The sequence below is a fragment of the Vipera berus genome (genome assembly GCF_964194415.1).
Source record: "Vipera berus genome assembly, chromosome: 1".
NCBI lineage: Eukaryota > Metazoa > Chordata > Lepidosauria > Squamata > Viperidae > Vipera > Vipera berus.
In genome coordinates, this window is record NC_138202.1 from 176,313,286 (window position 1) to 176,332,039 (window position 18,754).

An 18,754-nucleotide genomic window follows, 5' to 3' on the forward strand; every position below is an offset into this window, starting at 1 on the left:
ATTTGACTACGCATATTGCTTTATTTATTACTACTTCCCAAATTCAGAACAATACCCAGAGGACATGGGGTAAGGAAGAAAATCATAAGGAACGAATAAATGCTGAATTAAAAGTTCTACATATCCTTGAAAAGTTAGAATCAAAGTCATTATTCCTAGCACGTGACTAGAAACATTTTCATGACTTTTTATCAATTTAGTACACATTCTAATAGAGAAGTGTAAAACATTTCCCAGTGAAATATTAATTTTCTAGTGGTCTAGTGCGTCAATAAGGCTCTTGTGCCATGTATTGAAAATTAAGCTTTTTTGATGCATGGTATCATTGAAAATTTCCTTGATTAATGAGGATGGCAAAATAGAACTATTTATAATCAAGTATTTGGCAAAGTTTTGAGATTAAAATTGGGGCAAGGAAGGTTTAGTTTCACCTCATGGTGAAAAATCATTCACTGTAGTTTATAAGAAATATCTATCCATTTTGTAGAAGCTTGTCTTTACTGTATCTTTGGATGTTTCAAATGGCTTTTTGATCAATTTACACTTTCCTTAAAACAGGAAATGGGCATTGTATTCCATGTCTTACTTTCGTTTCTATAATCTTTAATGCATGGATTCATCTTTTCTAGTGTCAAATATTATTTCTACTAATGGCTGCCTTTACTTAATATATTTTTAAAAATGTACTCTCAAGTGCCATGGTGGCGCAGTGGTTGATTCCTTCAATCCTGATTGTCTCGAGGTTAATTCAGCCTTCCATCCTTCTGAGGTCGGTAAATGAGGACCCATATTGTCGAGGGCAATGTGCTGACTCTGTAAACTGCTTAGACAGTCCTGTAAAGCACTGTGAAGCATTATATAAGTCTACATGCTATTGCTATCTCAGCAGTACCTCTCAAAGGTCAAGAGTGGTCCTCTGCCTGGAAAAAGTAGTATTTCCATTTTAACAAAAATTTACTTTTTGTTTCAAGACTGTTTTCACTTTATAAATATATTTTACTGATTCTTTAACATAGTCACCTTAATATTTGGTAAACAGCGTGTTGTCTGAGTTTATATTTAAAAACAATTAACAGTTAATTTCTATAATTCTATAATCCACATAGCTCTTTGATTTTCCCTTCTTCCAATAATATTCTCTTTTACCAACCTTAAATTAGTACATTTATTTTTATAGATAACAATTGAATATAAACATTTTTCTAATATTTAACAACCATATCAATACAAAACTAATTCTCTAATTAATCATCTTATTACCTCGTCATAGATCCTGTTTTCAAAGTTCTTATTTAGTTTTGTTTTCCCCGCAATGTTCAAAACATTCTTACCAGTTAAGATTTTGTTAATTACACTTAAATACTTAAGTCTTTTTCCTCATACAAGCTATCGCAAGAATTTTATATTTCTCGTATCTTAAAAAAAAGGAGAAGAAAAAAAGGGAGGAAATAGTATACTAGAGAAACATGTCCTTAAGCTGATACATTTATATCCAGAATTTTTCTATTCTTTTTAACCGTATTCAAACAAATGTTTAATCTTTAAATATTCCATCTAATAAATCAATCATCTAATCTTTTAAATCTATACAGAACATTTTTATCAATTGAGATTTTCTCAAGCTCAATTACACTTAAGTATCTAAAGCATTTCCCTCATATAAACCATCCCAAAATCTTTATATTTCTCATATCGTAAAAAGAAAAAAAATACTATGTTACTTGAGGGGCCCATTCCTCTTAAACTAAAATACATTTATATCAATTTTTTAAAAAATTTTTTTAAACCATATTCAAACAAGTGTTTAATCTTTGGATACTCCATCTGATAGATCCCATCATCTAATTTTTTAATTCTAAGTTTACCCCCCCCCCTTTTTTTTTTTTGCCAAACATCTTTTGTAATCAGTATGCTCTGCTGAACCAAAAAGTCTTCCCATAGTCTTGTGGATGTTGTTGTAGGTACAGGAGACAAATCCAGTAAGATGTTTTTGTGGGAGGGTTTCGCCCCTTCGTATTCATTGAAAATCTTTTTCTTTCTCTCTCTCTTAATTTCTCTTTATCATTTTTTGGTTTCAAGACTGTTTTCAATTCCCCTCTTCTTGGTTCTGGTCTCCAATGGAATTCTTAGGCATTTCTTTCAGCAATTCAGTTCGATGGTATTTAAAGGCTAAGGTTATTGAATCGATGGATATGAGCTTATTAACTCCACAGAAAATCTGATTGCTGATATTAAATATTTGTCTCTAGAAATTCCTTTCAGTTCATCCAGTGGATTTGAAGAATTCTTATTTTTAATTCCATATTTTGTACTTACCGTATATCTCCAAAGAAATCATCATGACAAATTTTGTTATCATGCACAACTCCTTTGTTCATTTCCAACATTTTATACTGCTTTTCATAAAAAGAGTTGTTATAAATATAATAAATTGTACAGTAGTTTAAACCAATAAAACCATAAAATCTAAAAACAATTTTAATATTAACAGCAACACAATAGCTGAAGAAAAGGTCTGCCTGTAAGTATTCAATTTCTGGTGAAAACATCAGAGTTCAACTTATTATCAGCTAGAGGTTTATTTCGGTTCTTCACCATATTCCTGTTTTATCTCCACAAGAGGCAGATTTCGGCTGAGAGAGAAACTGGCCTACGTTCATATTTTGTTTTTTGAAGTTTTATTTATGCCCACTTTCTTTATTCAGTCCAAACATAATGTATCGCAGGGCAAAAATATGTTTTGCAATCAAACATCTGCTAATTAATCGTGCACTTGAGGTTTCCCCTAAATAGTTTTTTCCTGTCTTTTCACTTCAATTACTTTTATTTCTCCTGACATAGAAATAGCTGGTAGCTCGCTCACTTGCTCTCCGTTCCTTAGAAGCAGAAAAACGCAGACAGAAAGAAATGGAGATGCAGCTGGAGGAAGAAAGGCGACAGCTAGCAGAGATGGCCGAGGAGCAAAGGTTGGAGTATGAGAAGAGAAAAAAAGAAGAAGAAGAGAAAATGAGGCTTGAGGCTGAGGAGAGAAGGAGGAGAGCTGAGGAAGAGGCTAGAGTTGCTTTGGAAGAAGCAAGAAAGCAAGCGTTGCTACTCTCAAGGTATACAGAACTTCCTAGGAAAAATTCATTCTTAGTAGTGACTTATGACAGATTAACGGATGCCTGTTTTGGGGCGTAATAGCACTGGATCTACCAGGAGCCTGACTTCTTAAGGTCAGATAGCTTCAGTCTTCCTCTTAGCCTAAGCCAGGGGTAGGCAACCTCGGCTCTTTTATGACTCATGGACTTCAACTCCCAGAATTCCTGAGTCAGCATAGCTGACTCAGGAATTCTGGGAGTTGAAGTCCATGAGTCATAAAAGAGCCGAGGTTGCCTACCCCTGGCCTAAGTGAACCGAGTCACATTTCTAAATTAGAACCTCTTCCTGTACCCAGCAAATACAATATTATATTCACCAGCCACCTTACACTGACTTGGCCAGCAGCAACACTCAGTCTTTACAAAAATAAAAATAAAAAATGGATGGGTCTGCTCCCAAATGCTACGGCAAGGATTTTTAGCAGAACAAATATCCTGATTCTTATTTTACAAGTTACAAATTGGTGATTATTGCATTCATGCTGCATATTGCTTGAGATCAGGTTTTAAGAAAGACTGGGTTTGAAACTAATTTGCCCATAACTGAAGGTGTCAGGAGGAAGCTCTGCTCTGTGTCCCAACAGGGGATGAGTTACGGTAAGATAAGATAAGAAAAAACTTTTGTCATTTTTTTTACTGTGGGCATAACGGCACACATCAAAAATGAAATTTAGTTGCCTGCTCTCAGTGAAACACATATATGACACATACATAAGAATTCCCTTATCCCTAACTCTTCCTTATTCAGCTAGCGACTGCTTTTCATCCCACCTCAACTTTCAATATAACCCCATAACTTTGTTAAAATTACATGTTTTCTTATATTAATTTATCTGGTTCCAGACAAATGGCAGAACTGGAGAAGGAGCAACAATTTCAGTATCAACTACTTGTAGAAGCCACTGGACTGGATCGAAGACAGGAAATTTCGCGTCCGTGGGTTTATTCCTATTTCCAGCGTCCTTTTTTTACAACAGATGATTAAAATCTTAGCCATGCCCAAATATCTTTTTAGGGGAATTTTATAAAAGCAAACTGTTGCATTCAGACAAGTTTTCCAACAGACTAAGAAGTAAAATTTAGAACTACTAAGTGCTTTTCTTCAAATTTTGTCTGATCTCTTAGGCCACACGTCAAACTCGCGACGTCACGTGACGGCATGCAATGTTATCGGCACTTATGCCATTGCCGGCAATGGGGTGGGCATGGCTTCCACATGGCTTCACCCAGAGTGGGTTCTGGACCACCCCCGGAAACAGAGTCACAACCCATCGTGAGAGGATGGGGAGTGGCCTGCTTCTGGGGTTCACCCAGCCAAGTGGCAGTGGCTGGGTGACGGTCCAGATACCCACCTACCCGACTCGACCCTCCTGCCAATTCTCCATCCAGGGGACTGCCTTCCCAAAAACCCTTGTGACTCTATGCTACTCCAATATTCCAGCACAGACCTACACGCCCTCAGGGGTTCCCCCCTCTCCTGGGTGCGACCCGCCTACGCTACATCCAATCTCGATGACGGGCCCGACCATTGGGCCTCTGAGAGATGGCCGAGCAGGGTCAGGGGCCTCCAGCATAAGTCCAACAAGAGGCCCCTGGTTAAGTTCCTAGTTAAGTTCTTTGTTGGGTTAGGGAGGGGGGCGGGAAAAGACTATGGTTGTTCGGCGAAGGGGGGCCTTCCAACTACCATAGCGCAGGCCAGGCCTACGACCGTTCACGAAGGTGAGGAACGAGGGCCAGTCGCCGACAAAGCCCAGTGGCGAGCTGACGGACAACCAATTCCCAGGATGGTGGGGAACGGCAGAAGGTGCACAAGCAGAGGGCCATATCGACACCGGGAGGGTCATCTCCGCTCTCTACAAGTGGTGAGACGCTCCGACCCTCTGTACTTCCCCCAAGGACCCGGGAGCGAAGATGTGCAGCCTCCTAAGCTCAGGCTGGTCTACCTAAATGCCAGGTCCGTTGCTAACAAGGCTCCCCTTGTTCGAGACCTAGTGGAGAGTGAGCACGCGGACCTGGCTTGCATCACGGAAACCTGGCTGGGCCCAGAGGGTGGTGTCCCTCTGGTTGACCTCTGCCCACCTGGTTTCCAGGTGCTGCACCAGCCTCGGGCCCATGGTAGGGGCGGAGGAGTGGCAGTAATCATCAGGGAGACCCTTAGCCCGCGGGAGACCACCGTCCCTCAGATAGTCGGGTGTGAGTCTCTCTTTCTGAGATACGGTCCGGGGGCGCAGTTGGGCCTGCTGCTGGCGTACCTTCCACCTAATCGTGCAGCGGCAGCCCTGCCTAAGCTACTCGATGTCCTCTCAGGGTTGGTGGTTGAATTCCCCAAACTCATGGTCTTGGGCGACTTCAACCTACCGTCCCTGGGAGGATCGTCCGAACTAGCTCGGGAGTTCATGGCTTCCATGACGGCCATGGACCTGTCGCAAATAATTTCTGGACCGACTCATGAGGGAGGCCACACCCCCGACTTGGTGTTCTTATCTGGACGGTGGCGTGATGATATTGGTGGGGGCTCCACAACCGTTACGCCCCTGTCATGGACCGATCATCACCTCCTACGGCTAGACTTCCCCTTTGCCACCCCCCGCCATGGGTGCACGGTGCCAACCAGATGGTACCGCCCCAGGCGCCTAATGGACCCTGATAGGTTCCAGGCAGCGCTTGGGAACCCACCTGCACTCCCTGCTCACAGCTCGGTGGACGCCTTAGTGGAAGCCTGGGAAAGGGCAGCCACGGAGGCTCTGGACCGAGTTGTACCCCTGCGGCCCCTGACCCGGCGCAGATCCCAGCGAGCCCCATGGTTCACCGCGGAGCTCCGGGAGATGAAGCGTCGGAGACGGGGCCTAGAGAGCCGTTGGAGATCCAGTCGATCCGAATCCGACCGATTGCGACTAAGAATCCTCACCAGGTCTTATCTCGCAGCGATTAGGGTGGCAAAATCCAATTACTTTTCCACCCTCATCGCGTCCGCAGATAATCGTCCGGCTGCCCTGTTCAGAGTGACTCGCTCCCTTCTGAACCAAGAGGTGAGGGAGGAACCCTTACAGGGTCGAGCCGAGGAATTCGGTCAATATCTGTTGGATAAAATCGCTCGGATTCGAACCGGCCTGGACTCCAACTGGGCAGAGTCGGAGGAACAGGACATGGGCAGTCTTGTCGATGTCATCTGGGAGGAATTTGATCCTGTGACTCCAAAGGAAGTGGACAGGATTATGAGGAGGTTGAGCTCCTCCACATGCTTACTGGACCCGTGCCCTTCCTGGCTGGCTTATGCAGCTCGAGAGGGGACACGAGGCTGGTTTCAGGCGGTCATCTCTGCTTCTCTGAGTGAGGGTCACTTCCCCACCTCCTTGAAGGAGGCGGTGGTGAGACCTCTCCTCAAGAAGCCCACCTTGGACCCAACCTCATTGAATAACTTTCGCCCAGTCTCCAACCTTCGCTTCCTTGCGAAGGTTGTTGAGAGTGTGGTGGCGCATCAACTTCCTCAGGTCCTGGAGGAAGCGGTTTATCTAGACCCGTGCCAATCGGGCTTCAGGCCGGGCTACAGCACGGAGACGGCATTGGTCGCTCTGATGAATGATCTCTGGAGGGCCCGGGACAGGGGCCATTCCTCTGCCCTAGTCCTATTAGACCTTTCGGCGGCTTTCGATACCATCGACCATGGTATCTTGCTGCGGCGCCTCAGGGGACTGGGAGTGGGAGGCACGGTTCTGCGGTGGTTCTCCTCCTTTCTCCTGGGTCGCTCGCAGTCGGTGCTGGCAGGAGGACAGAGGTCGACTCCGAGGCCTCTCGTTTGCGGAGTCCCTCAGGGGTCGGTTCTCTCGCCTCTCCTGTTCAACATCTACATGAAACCGCTGGGTGAGATCATTCGTGGTTTTGGAGTAGGGTACCATCAGTATGCTGATGACACCCAGCTTTTCATCTCAACTCCAAACAGCATCAGTGATGCCCTCGACGTGATGTCCCGTTGCCTGAAAGCGGTCCGGGAATGGATGGGGAGGAACAGGCTTCAACTCAACCCGGACAAGACTGAATGGCTGTACATACCGGCAAGCCAGGATACTCAGAACATTCCATCCCTTAACATCGGGGATGAGTTATTGCCCCCTGTTGATAGGGCCCGCAGCCTGGGTGTCCTCCTAGACTCACAGCTATCCTTGGAAGATCACATAGGAGCTGTGACCAAGGGGGCCTTCTCCCGGGTTCGACTGGTGCGCCAACGACCTTATCTGGACCTGGATGCCTTACGTACAGTCACCCATGCACTTGTGACCTCTCGCCTTGACTACTGTAACACTCTCTACATGGGGCTGCCCTTGAGAGCCACTCGGAAGCTCCAACTGGTGCAAAGTGCAGCTGCACGAACACTTTTGGGGGCCTCCCGATACTCCCATATCACACCTCTCCTCCGTGAGCTGCACTGGCTTCCGGTTGCCTTCCGAGTGAAATTCAAGGTGCTAACAATGACATACAAAGCCCTACATGGCATGGGTCCGGACTACCTACGGGAGCACCTTCTGCCAACGTCAACACCCCTCCGTCCTGTGCGCTTCCACAGAGAGGGCCTCCTCAGGGTGCCACCGCTCAAAGAATGTCGGCTGGTGGCCCCCAGGGGGAGGGCATTCTCAGTGGGTGCGCCAACCCTCTGGAACTGCTTGCCTACCGAAATCCGGATGGCCCCCGACCTTCGTACCTTCCGGCGCGACTTAAAAACTTACCTGTTCCAGCAGTCCGGCCTGGCCTGATAGCTCTTGGGGTCTCAGTTGTTTTTACTATTGTTTTTTACTATTGTTCAACTGTATACCTACCTTACTCTGTACACCGCCCCGAGTCCCTCGGGAGAAGGGCGGTATATAAAAACAAATAAATAAATAAATAACGCATCTGGCCCGTGGGCTGGCAGTTTGACACCCCTGCCTTAGACAATGTTCTGAATAAGTTTTTAACCCATACTGGGATGTGTACGTGGATATATGTAAATATAATCTAGGCTACTATTGCAAACAAACTGTGTTTCCTTTAACACTGAGCAAACTACAGACAAGCTAGCTTAATGGGTGGTAAATGTCATCTGTGGGTCTTGCTTTTGATTGGCTCCTATGCAGCTTCATCTCTAAACTTGTTAAAATGATTTCTTCTCTGCCTTTCTAGCTATTTCTTTAGGCTACAAGTAGGCTTTTTCCTCTGAAAAATTCTAAGAGACTAATTCAGTCTTTGATTTAGGCTGTGAATCTCAAGATTAAATTTAAGACATGAACTATATTTTTATTTTGCAAAATGGAAATGGACCTTCCTGAGGAATAACAACATGTTTAAAATAGCAAGGGTGATCTCCAGAAATAGGGGCCTTGGGATTTCTATTTAAGAGACAACCTAAGAGCATGGTTCATGCTATACTTTCATTCCTGCAATGTTTTGTTTTCACTGAATTTTTATGATCCTAGAAATTGGTCTGGTGTAATGTACTGCTCAGGTGTAAGGAATTCTCAGCTCCACAAGTTCTCCGAAAGCAAGTTCAGCTGCCCCCAAAATTTTCTTTCAGACTGATTATGCAATTACTTTTATTTTTTAAAAAAATGAATCTTATTTTAAAGTATTTAATTTTTAGTAACTATGGGTTTTATTGTAAACATTTTATTTAACTTTTCTCTTGCAAACTGCTGCGCCCTCCCCTCATGTGGAACAGCAATGTAAGGGGCAAACAGTCAGGTTACAAGGAACACATTACAAAACGTTCCCACTGACTTCATTCAAATGTTTAATGCTAAAGATATGGATAACACTTAAGCCCAGATTTTGATTTTTGAAAACAAGTTTTAATTTTTAAAAAAAGTTTGGCATGCGTACAAAAAGGCATCAGAAGTGGGACATGGAAACTACAAGCATTGGAGATCCATTTAACACTTTTACAGTTAAGTGCCTGAAAAGTAAATACAATTAAATGGTTTATTAAAGTATGCTTAAGAACATTGCAGTCTTAATTTCTGACCTTTCCTATTCCCCTGGCAACGAAAATAAACCCGAGGTAGAGCAACGTTTCTAGTCCTGCCATCAATATTGCAAACCTGAGCTAAAGAATCTTTCTAGCATCGACAGGTTTTCTATGACAGTTCTGCAACTGACTAAAAGAGATATGAAGATAGAACATTTTGAATTAGACAATCACTTAAGGAAAAAAAAGGTTTCATTGATCAGGCCTCATTTCAGAATACTATTTCACATAACTTCCCAATACAAATAACTTATTTCCAGAGAATTAACTTATTTTTAGAGGTACTTACACTCTAAGATTGCCAATGGGAGATATCTGAAAAATCAACTAGTTTACTTGTCTATACAAACAGGTTTTAATGCCAGGTCTTCAATCCTGAACCTACTGAGGTCAAAAGAAAAACTCTGAATTCTAAAAAATGAGGTTACTGATCTTAGATCAATGCTTTTTCAATGTTTCTAATTTTTATCACCCCTATAGTGCACATATATGGGATGCATGTAACTCTGCAAAGTACCTACGTTTTCCAAAGCACTTTGACTCGATATAGATTACAAGATAGTGATACATTGTATTGAAATCTATAGGTTAGGTCAGGGGTAGGCAACCTTGGTTCTTTTATGACTTGTGGACTTCAACTCCCAGAATTCCTGAGCCAGCACAGCTGGGAGTTGAAGTCCACGAGTCATAAAAGAACCAAGGTTGCCTACCCCTGGGTTAGGTTATTCATACCTAATTTAAGTCCCAATACTTTCTGTGATTCTCTGAAACTGAAGAATTGGTATGTCCCTGTTTTTTAAACATCAAAGAAGGTGTTTGGATAGCAAATTTACTTCTTCCATATTTAGTCTTCCAATACTTTACCATGAATTTTCAGAGTTCCAGAGATACACATTGCATGTACAACTCTCAGTGAAAGATAAATTCTTAATTTCCATTTATATACTGAGAGCAAGCAGCAGGGAAAGTACTAATTCTCAAAGGTGAATCAAATCAAAAGATTTTCCTGTGTAACATCCTTCAGCATAAGAAATTACCCTCTTTAAATATTCTTCACTAGTGTTTCAAATAATCTTCTGAGTTTATGTCTTAAAAGAAAATGCAGAGGTTTATGAATTTGTTTCCTCTTATTTATTTAAAGGGAAGCCAATACAATCTATGTCCATTGAAAAACCACATTCCAGACAAACAGGTACAACATAAGAATCATTAAACTCTTGTTGCAAGAAGGTGTGCGTTAATTAGAACTTTCCTAGGATCTTTCTGTTGACAAAACCCCAATTTCCATGTTATCTTCAGTGAAGCCATTTCAAAGATAGTATTATCATAAACTACATTTTTGCCATCTGTATTTTGGATACTTCACAGTAAAATCTACAGAAAAACTCTTTTAACACAATCCTTCTGTTTAGATTTCAAAAAACTTCTGTATTTTCTTTTCTTAAAATCCACAAATAAAAGTCACATACCTAAATTTCAGGCCAACATGAATATTAGAAACCTCTGCCCACTGCCAAATAGTCAAGGCATGGATACACGATCCTTGCCAACACGTAACTGCACGTGTAGACAGTTGCTTTTCTAAAGAGGAAATGGGGGGGGGGGGGAAATGGGGAAGTACAACTGCAGTAGGATCACAAAAGTCTGACACAATGACAGTGTATAATGAGCACAAGAGTTCAAAACAGACAACTGGAAATAATATTTAAAACATAGGAATGTGGTGTTGGTTTTTAACTCAGTGTTATATACCACATTACAAAAGAACTATTATTTAAAAATAAAAAAAGGATAAAGGGAAAGGGGGGGGGGGGAAACAAACATTCTAAATTGTTGAACGGCCTCCTGTCTGTTCCTGATAAACCTCAATCACATCTTCTTCTTCCATTCCAAGCTGTAAAATAAGAACCACAATTTTATTTTAAAAATCCAAAACACAGCAATATTGGATGCTCGCCACGCACATTAGTTCCGTGGATTCTCTGCAAAAGAAACTTAGCAGCAGAGTTGACAAATAAGCAGACGGTGCTTATATAAAAAGATTCTCAGCAAGGATCAGGTTTACTAAAACTTTATTTAAAAAATAAATAGGCCACAGTACACAATCACTACTCAATAAAACATTTAAAATGTAGCTTCACAAGTAAATGAAAATCTTACACCACAAAGTATGTGTTAAGGCCCTAATTTTAAGTTAAAATAATAATCCCATAATTGGTAACTTTTTGATTATGTCTGCTGCTCTATAGTAAAATAATCATCAAACTATTTATATAAGCTATAGATCTGTTTCACTTGCTCCATGCATAAGAGAGTAAGAAGTTATTGATTTCTGTGAAATGCAATGCTGTTTAATGATAGTGTAGTTATGAGCTTGGATAAGATGAACATATAAATTTTTAAATATATAAATAATTGTTTAGATAATAAATATTTTGCGGAGCTTAGGTAATTTTTCTTTTTTTAAAATTCTTAGTCACCTAGAATCATATGCTTGAGATGGTTATAGAATGAAATAAAAGGCCATTCTCATGAGTCTTGTGGATAATGTAGGAAAGATGAAGGTTGGTAACTCTAGGAACAGCAGCTACGTTTTTAGTGCCTTGTCATTTTAGTATTATCAGTTATGTACACAGATAGTCTTCACTTAATGACAGTAATTGGAACTGAAAGTTCTTTTCTAAGTGATGGAAATGCTGGCATCATTGAGCAAATCCCCACAGGTCTTTAAGTGAGGTTGTCACGTGGTCACCATTTGTGACTTCTTGCCTGCCTGCTTCCCCACTGATTTTGCTTGTAGGAAGCCAGCAAAGAAGGTCTCAAAACAGTGACCACGTTAGGAGGCAAGGTAATTGCAATCCAAATCCCATATCCCAGTCACGAGTGTGGGGACCCTGTGACAGCCAGAGGCTAAAGGAACAGTTGTGAAGTACCACTTGTTCAGCATCATATGTTTGAACAAACACTTAATGAGAGCTACAATTTCCTGAGAACTTCATGGTTTTCACAGTATCAAAATAATTTGCCACTACCATTCTAGTAAGGTTTTTTTTAATTGTCCTGTCTTGCCTATAGGTGTACATTTTCTGAAGACTCCCCTTTCATGTACTAGCCAGGTTTGAGTCTTTTAGTATGTTAGATCACTAAAGTCGACTACTCACTGTCAACTAGCAAGCAATACATATTGTACATATATACTAAAATCCCCCAAAATGGAATTTATTATTTTCCTAATAAAATAATCCAAACTATTGCTGTGTAGTGTAAGCTCTTGAGTACCTTTATATGAGATAGGAGACACCGAGGATCTAATTTAGTTTTTCTAGTAGCTTAAAATGTATCAATAGTCTGATACAAAAGATATTTACAAATAATAAATATCAAGAAATTTTCTTGCATTGCATAACTGAAAAGTGTTGACAATTCTTCAAAGCAAATGTCCACTCCAGATTTCCTGAAGCTTTGTTCATTTCAGCAATAAAATTTAAAATGAAATTCACTTTGTAAAATAAACTCATTTCTATTCTAAAATAATCAGGATTGGATTGCAAAATCTATACAATACTTGAAATAACTACAAACAGTATTAGGAATTGATCTCCAAGAATACTTACCTCTTTTGGAGTATGATTATCAGTAATTCTCTGACCCTCAAAAAGGAACCTGAGTGAATTCATTGGAACTCCCTAAACAAAGAGAAATAGAGTGGGTCAATTTAAACTTATTGAACAAAAACCCAGATATTCACTACTTTCCATTTCTTTTAATTTTTGGACTATGCAGTGATAAATTCAGTCAGGTGCAGAGGAACATAAAAATTGAACATCTTATATTTGACATCATGTGAACAAGGAAAAGGTCATGTCACAAACCTGTCTCTGACAGTATGATTCTTTAAGTTTCTTTAGATGCGTTGTCATTTTCACTTTGAAGTGAATTTCACTGCTGTCCTACAAATTGAACAGAAAATATAATAATAATTTTGCTTACTATTAAGATAGCACTTATTATAGCTATGTAAAATGTTCTGAGCTTCTATTCGATACTTTTTTCCTCAAGTATGATCCTATGCTTGAGATATAACAGAATGTGTCATGCCACACTTCTTGAGTTTCAAGCTTTCTTACATCTCACAATTTGCTTTTTTCTTAAACTCTTCCACACATGGGATTTAGGGAAGGCATTTGCCAATAAAAGAGGTTACATCCCTACTGCCACTAGCTTGCAATAGGGTTAGGACTAAGTAAGAATCATTTTAAATATGTGTTCAGTGATCTAAGAACAACCATTTTGGATATAAAAGACAGACTGCAGTCTGCTTGACACATAGGTTTTCTATGTTTTGTACATTCTTTTCTCTGTGTTGAAGTGAATCCACTGTGCTGCTGGTAAACTCAGATTCTTTACAGTAGCTGTTTTTTGCAATAGGGACTGCAGAAAGCAGGTTTAATTGTTGATACTTATTAATAAAAATATTTTTTTAAACTCAACTTTTCTATAGGTAAAGTGTAAGTAAGTGACTTAGTATAGATTTGATAAGAAAATGTAACAGACCCTGCACTTGCAGAAAAATATTAAAAAGAAAAAGAACTCTTATGCTGTATAACTCTAACTATATGCTTATACCTGTAAAATTAGGAGATAGATGTTAAACAGAATATTTTAGAACTCACCTGCCCAATAACCTTAAGTTTAATGTATTCTCCCTCTTTTTTATCACCCAAATCCTCTGCTGAAGGTTTGGCTTCCTGCAATAAAAAACAAAACACATGAGACAAAAATGGAAAATATGGAGAATATTCTATTTATACTTTTTTACACATTAACAGTGAATTAGCTGATAATAGGTTTTTTTGGAATTTCCTCTAGTTCTTTTGTCCTCCTCAGACAAGATTACAGGGAAAGGAAGAACGTAAACTTAACCTGACTAGCTTCATTATTAAAAACATAAAGCCACTGTTAAAGCATCAACTAGGGTGCCACAAAGTACTAAACGATTTCCAATTTTTAAGAGTTCCAATTTCCTTCATTTTATGGTTGTTTATATTTTTTGATCAAGCATACATTCAGGGCTTCAAAAAAGTCTCTAAATTCAAATTTTAATTCCTACGTGATACATTCCTATGTGACAAAATAGTTAGGAAACTCAGGAAAAATCACTGAAGATCAAATACTCTCGATAGGCAAAATTATAGCTGTCTGGCTGCTTGGTCCATCTAAAAAATCTAAGCAATGATTACAAGTAGTCCTTGACTTACAACTACAACTGAGCCCAAAGTTTCTATTGCTAAGTGAGACAGTTGTTAAATGAATATTGTCCCATTTTAGAAAATGGGACAAAATTCTTACCACAGTTGTTAAGTGAATCACTGCGGCTGTGAAGTAAATCTGGCTTCCCCACTGACTTTGCTTGTTAGAAGGTCACAAAGATAATCACATGGCCTCGGGACAGTCATAATTATGAATCAGTTGCCAAGCATCTGAATTTTGATCACATGACATGGGGATGCTGCAACAGTTGTGTGAAAAAAGGTCATAAAACTCTGTTTTCAGTGCCGCTGTAACTTCGAACAGTCACTAAATGAACTCTTTTAAGTTGAGGTCAAAGGAACCTATGAGTAGTTGTCAATACCCACAACAGTTGCAGCATCCCCATGGTCATGTGATCAGAATTCAGGTGTTTGGCAACTGGCATGTATTTATGACAGTTGCACTGACCCACGGTCATCTGATCACCATTTGTAACCTTCCCAGCCAGTTTCCACAAGCAAAGTCAATGGGGGAAGTCAAATTTGCTTAATGACCGCATGATTCACTTAACAATTGGAGTGATTTGCTTAACAAGCATAGTAACAAAGATAATAAAACGAGGCACAACTTGTTTAACTGCCTTGCTTAGCAATCCAAAATTTGGACTCAATTGTGGTTGTAAATGAAGGATTACTTTTACCTGCTCCTTTAACTCAAAACACAAGATAAAAGCAATAAACAAGCTTAGCCTTTCCTCATTAAGTAGAACATAGTTAAATTACAGCTTATTTTGTAATGAATAGTGAATAAGAGGCTTCTGTTACTCACAATGTACATGCAGACAGAATGCTCAACTACCTAAAAATATAGTAAATACATAGCCTGCTTATTCACTGGGAAAACAATCTATTGGTAATGCCTAATTAAATGTAAATCCCCTTATGTTTTTCTGAAGTAGAGTTAGACCTCCAAGTTTCAATTCTACTGGTATATAGTTGAGAAAGTACCAGAACAAGCAAGCTACTGTTGATTTACATTGCTTTTAATGGTCTTCTTACTGCTTCAGTTTCATTCCTACTGTATTTAGTATATATTCTGAAACTTGTAACTTCTAACTGCAAAAGAAATTCCACAAAATACTTCAATGAAATCATGGTTCTAAGTCTTAACTGACTTCAGAGGTTCTCTAGTATTTACAGTGCTCTGAAGCCCTTTCCCTCCCACATTTTGCAGTAGGACTCTATCTAGTTCTCCAAGTGGAAAACATGTAGGGACAGTATCTGGGGACTTTCTCTCTTGAGTTTGAATCTAAATTAACGAAGTTATGTGAACCAAAAAAATAATAAAAACAAGCAGCATCACATACATATAAGCAGATAAGCTATTTCCTTTTGGTCGTTTACAATTAGATACTGAAGAAAATCTGAAGTGCAGGATTACTGAAGCCAAACTGACATGGCACTTTGAGGAAATAATATCACTGGCTGAAATATTTTTTAAAAAATGCTTTTTTAAAAAAAATTAACAGCCCAATTTCTTCCCCACTTTAAAAGATAGGGACCCCCTAATGCAAATTCATAAAATGGTCCAACTACTCAAACATAACATACACGTCATGATAGCATTATATGAATTGAGTCCTGTGCCCATGCTGAATCCCTAATTTTCCAGGATGGTTGCAAGGAGCCTGGAAGTTTGCACTACTATATTTAACACTTCCCAATTACTATTTCCTGAAACAAGTCAATTTTAAAACACAGATTACCAAATTGACCTTGTCAATATATTATTCTTAAAATAATCCACGATCTGGATTAATTACATGGAAGTGAAAATGAAAGCAACCTTTTGTAAATTCCTGCTCACACTGGCTGAAGAGGAGGATCCCACGAAGCAAAGGCTCAGAACGCTTAAGGTTAAGTTAATGTCATGATTATGACATTAATAGACATAAAACTGGGCTATTACATTTAATTTGCTGAACAAATTCAGTTTGAATAAATGGCTAAAAAGAGCACTTCTATTTTTATTCCACCTGGCCACTGCATGGATTTCTCTTCTGTAGGCCATAAAAATGCAACAAAAAGGCTATCTTTATTCTTGTGTGATTTTTGTTCAAATAACGACAAAGCTTATGCATTTTTTTTTAAAAAAAAGCCTATCCTGCCAAAACACGTTTCAAGGCAAAACGAACAGGAAATGTCAGGTCTTGTGAACGAGTCTATGTTCCCGGTGCAAGCAGCATCTCAAAACAATGATTCACTAATCTGTTTTTAACTTTTGTATCTTTGTTTTTAATCACCCTGTAAACCGCCCCGAGTCCTTCGGGAAAGGGCGGTATATAAATGTAATAAAATAAAATAAAATAAATTTACAATAATCGTTGTCGTTTCTAAACAAGAAATTTCGCCCCGTTTGCTGAAAGCCGGGCTGGAAGGAAAGCTGCCTCGAACGAGAAGCGGGATCGTGGAGGGGGAGAGAGCGAGCAGACCGACAAGAAGGAGCCCAAACAGAAACTTTGGCCTTTCGTTATTTCTCCCCATGGGCTTCCTCCGTAGGTGCCAACTCCAATCTGTGTCTCTCCCCACCCCACCCCGCTCCACCACGGGGGCATTTCGGGAGATCGGGGTGATTCGATTTCGTGGCCCAGAAGCAGTTAGGAGGGCTAAATCCAGGGCACGAAACGGAGGCGGAGAGGGAGGAGGCCGGGCTCTAAACCGCCCCATGTTGGCCGGGGTCCAGGGCCCCGTTCCCGTAAGCCCCTCCGGCCGAGGGGACCCGGCTTGTTGTGGCCCCATCTGGCCGCCTGCGGACAGCCCGGGCGCCTTTCAGCCGGGCGGTTGGGGGCGGCCGACTGCGAGCTGCTTCCTGCCCGGCGCGAGCCTCCCACCTGATCCGACATGTCTCCCTCGCAGACGCAGCCGACCCCTCCGCCACCCCCGGAGAAGCGCCTCGCCGATCTCGCCCTCGCTGTCGACAACACGGGAGAGCACAACACACACACACACAGGCCGGGCGCGGGCAGGCGGGATTTCCTCTGCGCCTGAGCTCACTTCCCGCTCTCCAGGCACAGCCCACTGAAGAAGCGCAGTGCAACTCCGCTCCGCCCCCGCCGAGAGACTCCGCGAGCAGTTTTGCGTGGGTTCTAGAGCTGCTCTTTGCAGCGTTCACGACAGTCGCAACTTAGTTTCTGCTCCGGCTTTGCGCACGGTCGACTAGGAGCGGAGGAGGGCGGTTAGGTCTCGCAGCCTTTCCGTCGCTGGTCTGTTTCCTCCGAGGTTGCACGCTATCCTTTCCTTCCTAATACGGCAGTAGCGAGGTTGGAAGACGTGGAAAGCGGTGCATTTTCCAACTTCGCTGGAAATGACCACCCGCCAATTTACTCCTCCCTCCATTTTGTGCGTTAGGTAGAGAGAGGTGGCGGTTATGCGGGCTTCGATGAGAAACCGCCAGCCTACATTTCAACCATAACCAGGTCACAAAAGAGGGGTGATGATTAATCCACGTGGTTGGACTGCAGAAGATGAGTGTTCATTGACAAAACATGAGTTGCAAAAAAAGACACGAATTGCATCTGGTATTTGCGTATATTAATATGCAAATTCGGAAAAATTATATCAACACAGCTTGTCTTATGCAGCTAAAGTTACCACAGTTTGCACGCCTTCTAGTTTGGTACTTGATAGGTGCTGGTAAGCAACAATCTTGGTATTTGACACTGGACTTCCAAGCAGAAGATTACAATGAAGGATATGTGGCCGCTCAAGTTATGAAAAAGCATGTTTGGCTGAACCACATTCTAGATGTCAAGAACTGCAGATTTCGAACTTTAATGGCATGCCCTAAACTTTCTCCTCCTCCCATTCCTCTCCCCTCCCCCCAACCTATACAGCACCTGAAACATGAAAGCTTGCTGTTTGAACGTTATGTAGTTGGACTTTATAAAATGCTAATTTTAACACATCAGGCTAATAATATGGGCAACTGAACAGCAGGAACTGCAGAAAAGAGATGTGGGGCAAATCACCCTGTGTGCTCCCGCAATTTACAGTTCTGCACCAAAGGGAAAAAATGCAAAAATCAACTGATTAAAAAAATACCATCTACAGATCTATTGGGTCTACAAGTAGTCCTCAATTTGCAACCACAACTGAGTCTAGAACAGCCAGTTCTAGACTCAATGATTAAGGCATCAGGCCAGAAAACAAAAGAGCATTCTGGGAAACTGGGCCAATCACTTTTTCAACCAACTCACCTCACAGGGTTATGAGAAAAACAGGACAAGGAAGGAATATTACATATGTAATAACACCTTGAAGGGGCTCAGTGGGTTAGGACGCTGAGCTTGTCGATCAGAAGATCGGCAGTT

General features: G+C 41.0%; 1 protein-coding gene and 1 long non-coding RNA gene across 2 annotated transcripts; one reads left to right on the forward strand and one right to left on the reverse strand.

Annotated features, from left to right (window-relative positions):
- Window positions 1-8,826: 8,826 nt before the first annotated feature.
- Window positions 8,827-10,943, forward strand: LOC308678408. Its single transcript, XR_014028652.1, has 2 exons — window positions 8,827-9,738; window positions 9,857-10,943. It is a non-coding gene; the product is annotated as an uncharacterized lncRNA (long non-coding RNA).
- SUMO1 (small ubiquitin like modifier 1) lies at window positions 9,732-17,474 on the reverse strand. Its single transcript, XM_081345560.1, has 5 exons — window positions 17,276-17,474; window positions 13,809-13,883; window positions 13,008-13,085; window positions 12,750-12,821; window positions 9,732-11,029 (listed from the first exon to the last, which is right to left on the reverse strand). Exons 1-5 carry the CDS (start codon window positions 17,285-17,287, stop codon window positions 10,961-10,963), a joined length of 306 nt encoding a protein of 101 aa, XP_081201686.1. The 5' UTR covers window positions 17,288-17,474; the 3' UTR covers window positions 9,732-10,960.
- Window positions 17,475-18,754: the final 1,280 nt, after the last annotated feature.

What these genes read in the sequence shown, in the direction of transcription:
- SUMO1 (XM_081345560.1), bottom strand. An exon ending in AACTTAAGGTTATTGGGCAG is followed by an intron (nt 13,086 to 13,808) that starts GTGAGTTCTAAA and finishes TTCAATTTGTAG; the next exon opens with GACAGCAGTGAAATTCACTT. An exon ending in AATCATACTGTCAGAGACAG is followed by an intron (nt 12,822 to 13,007) that starts GTTTGTGACATG and finishes CTCTTTGTTTAG; the next exon opens with GGAGTTCCAATGAATTCACT.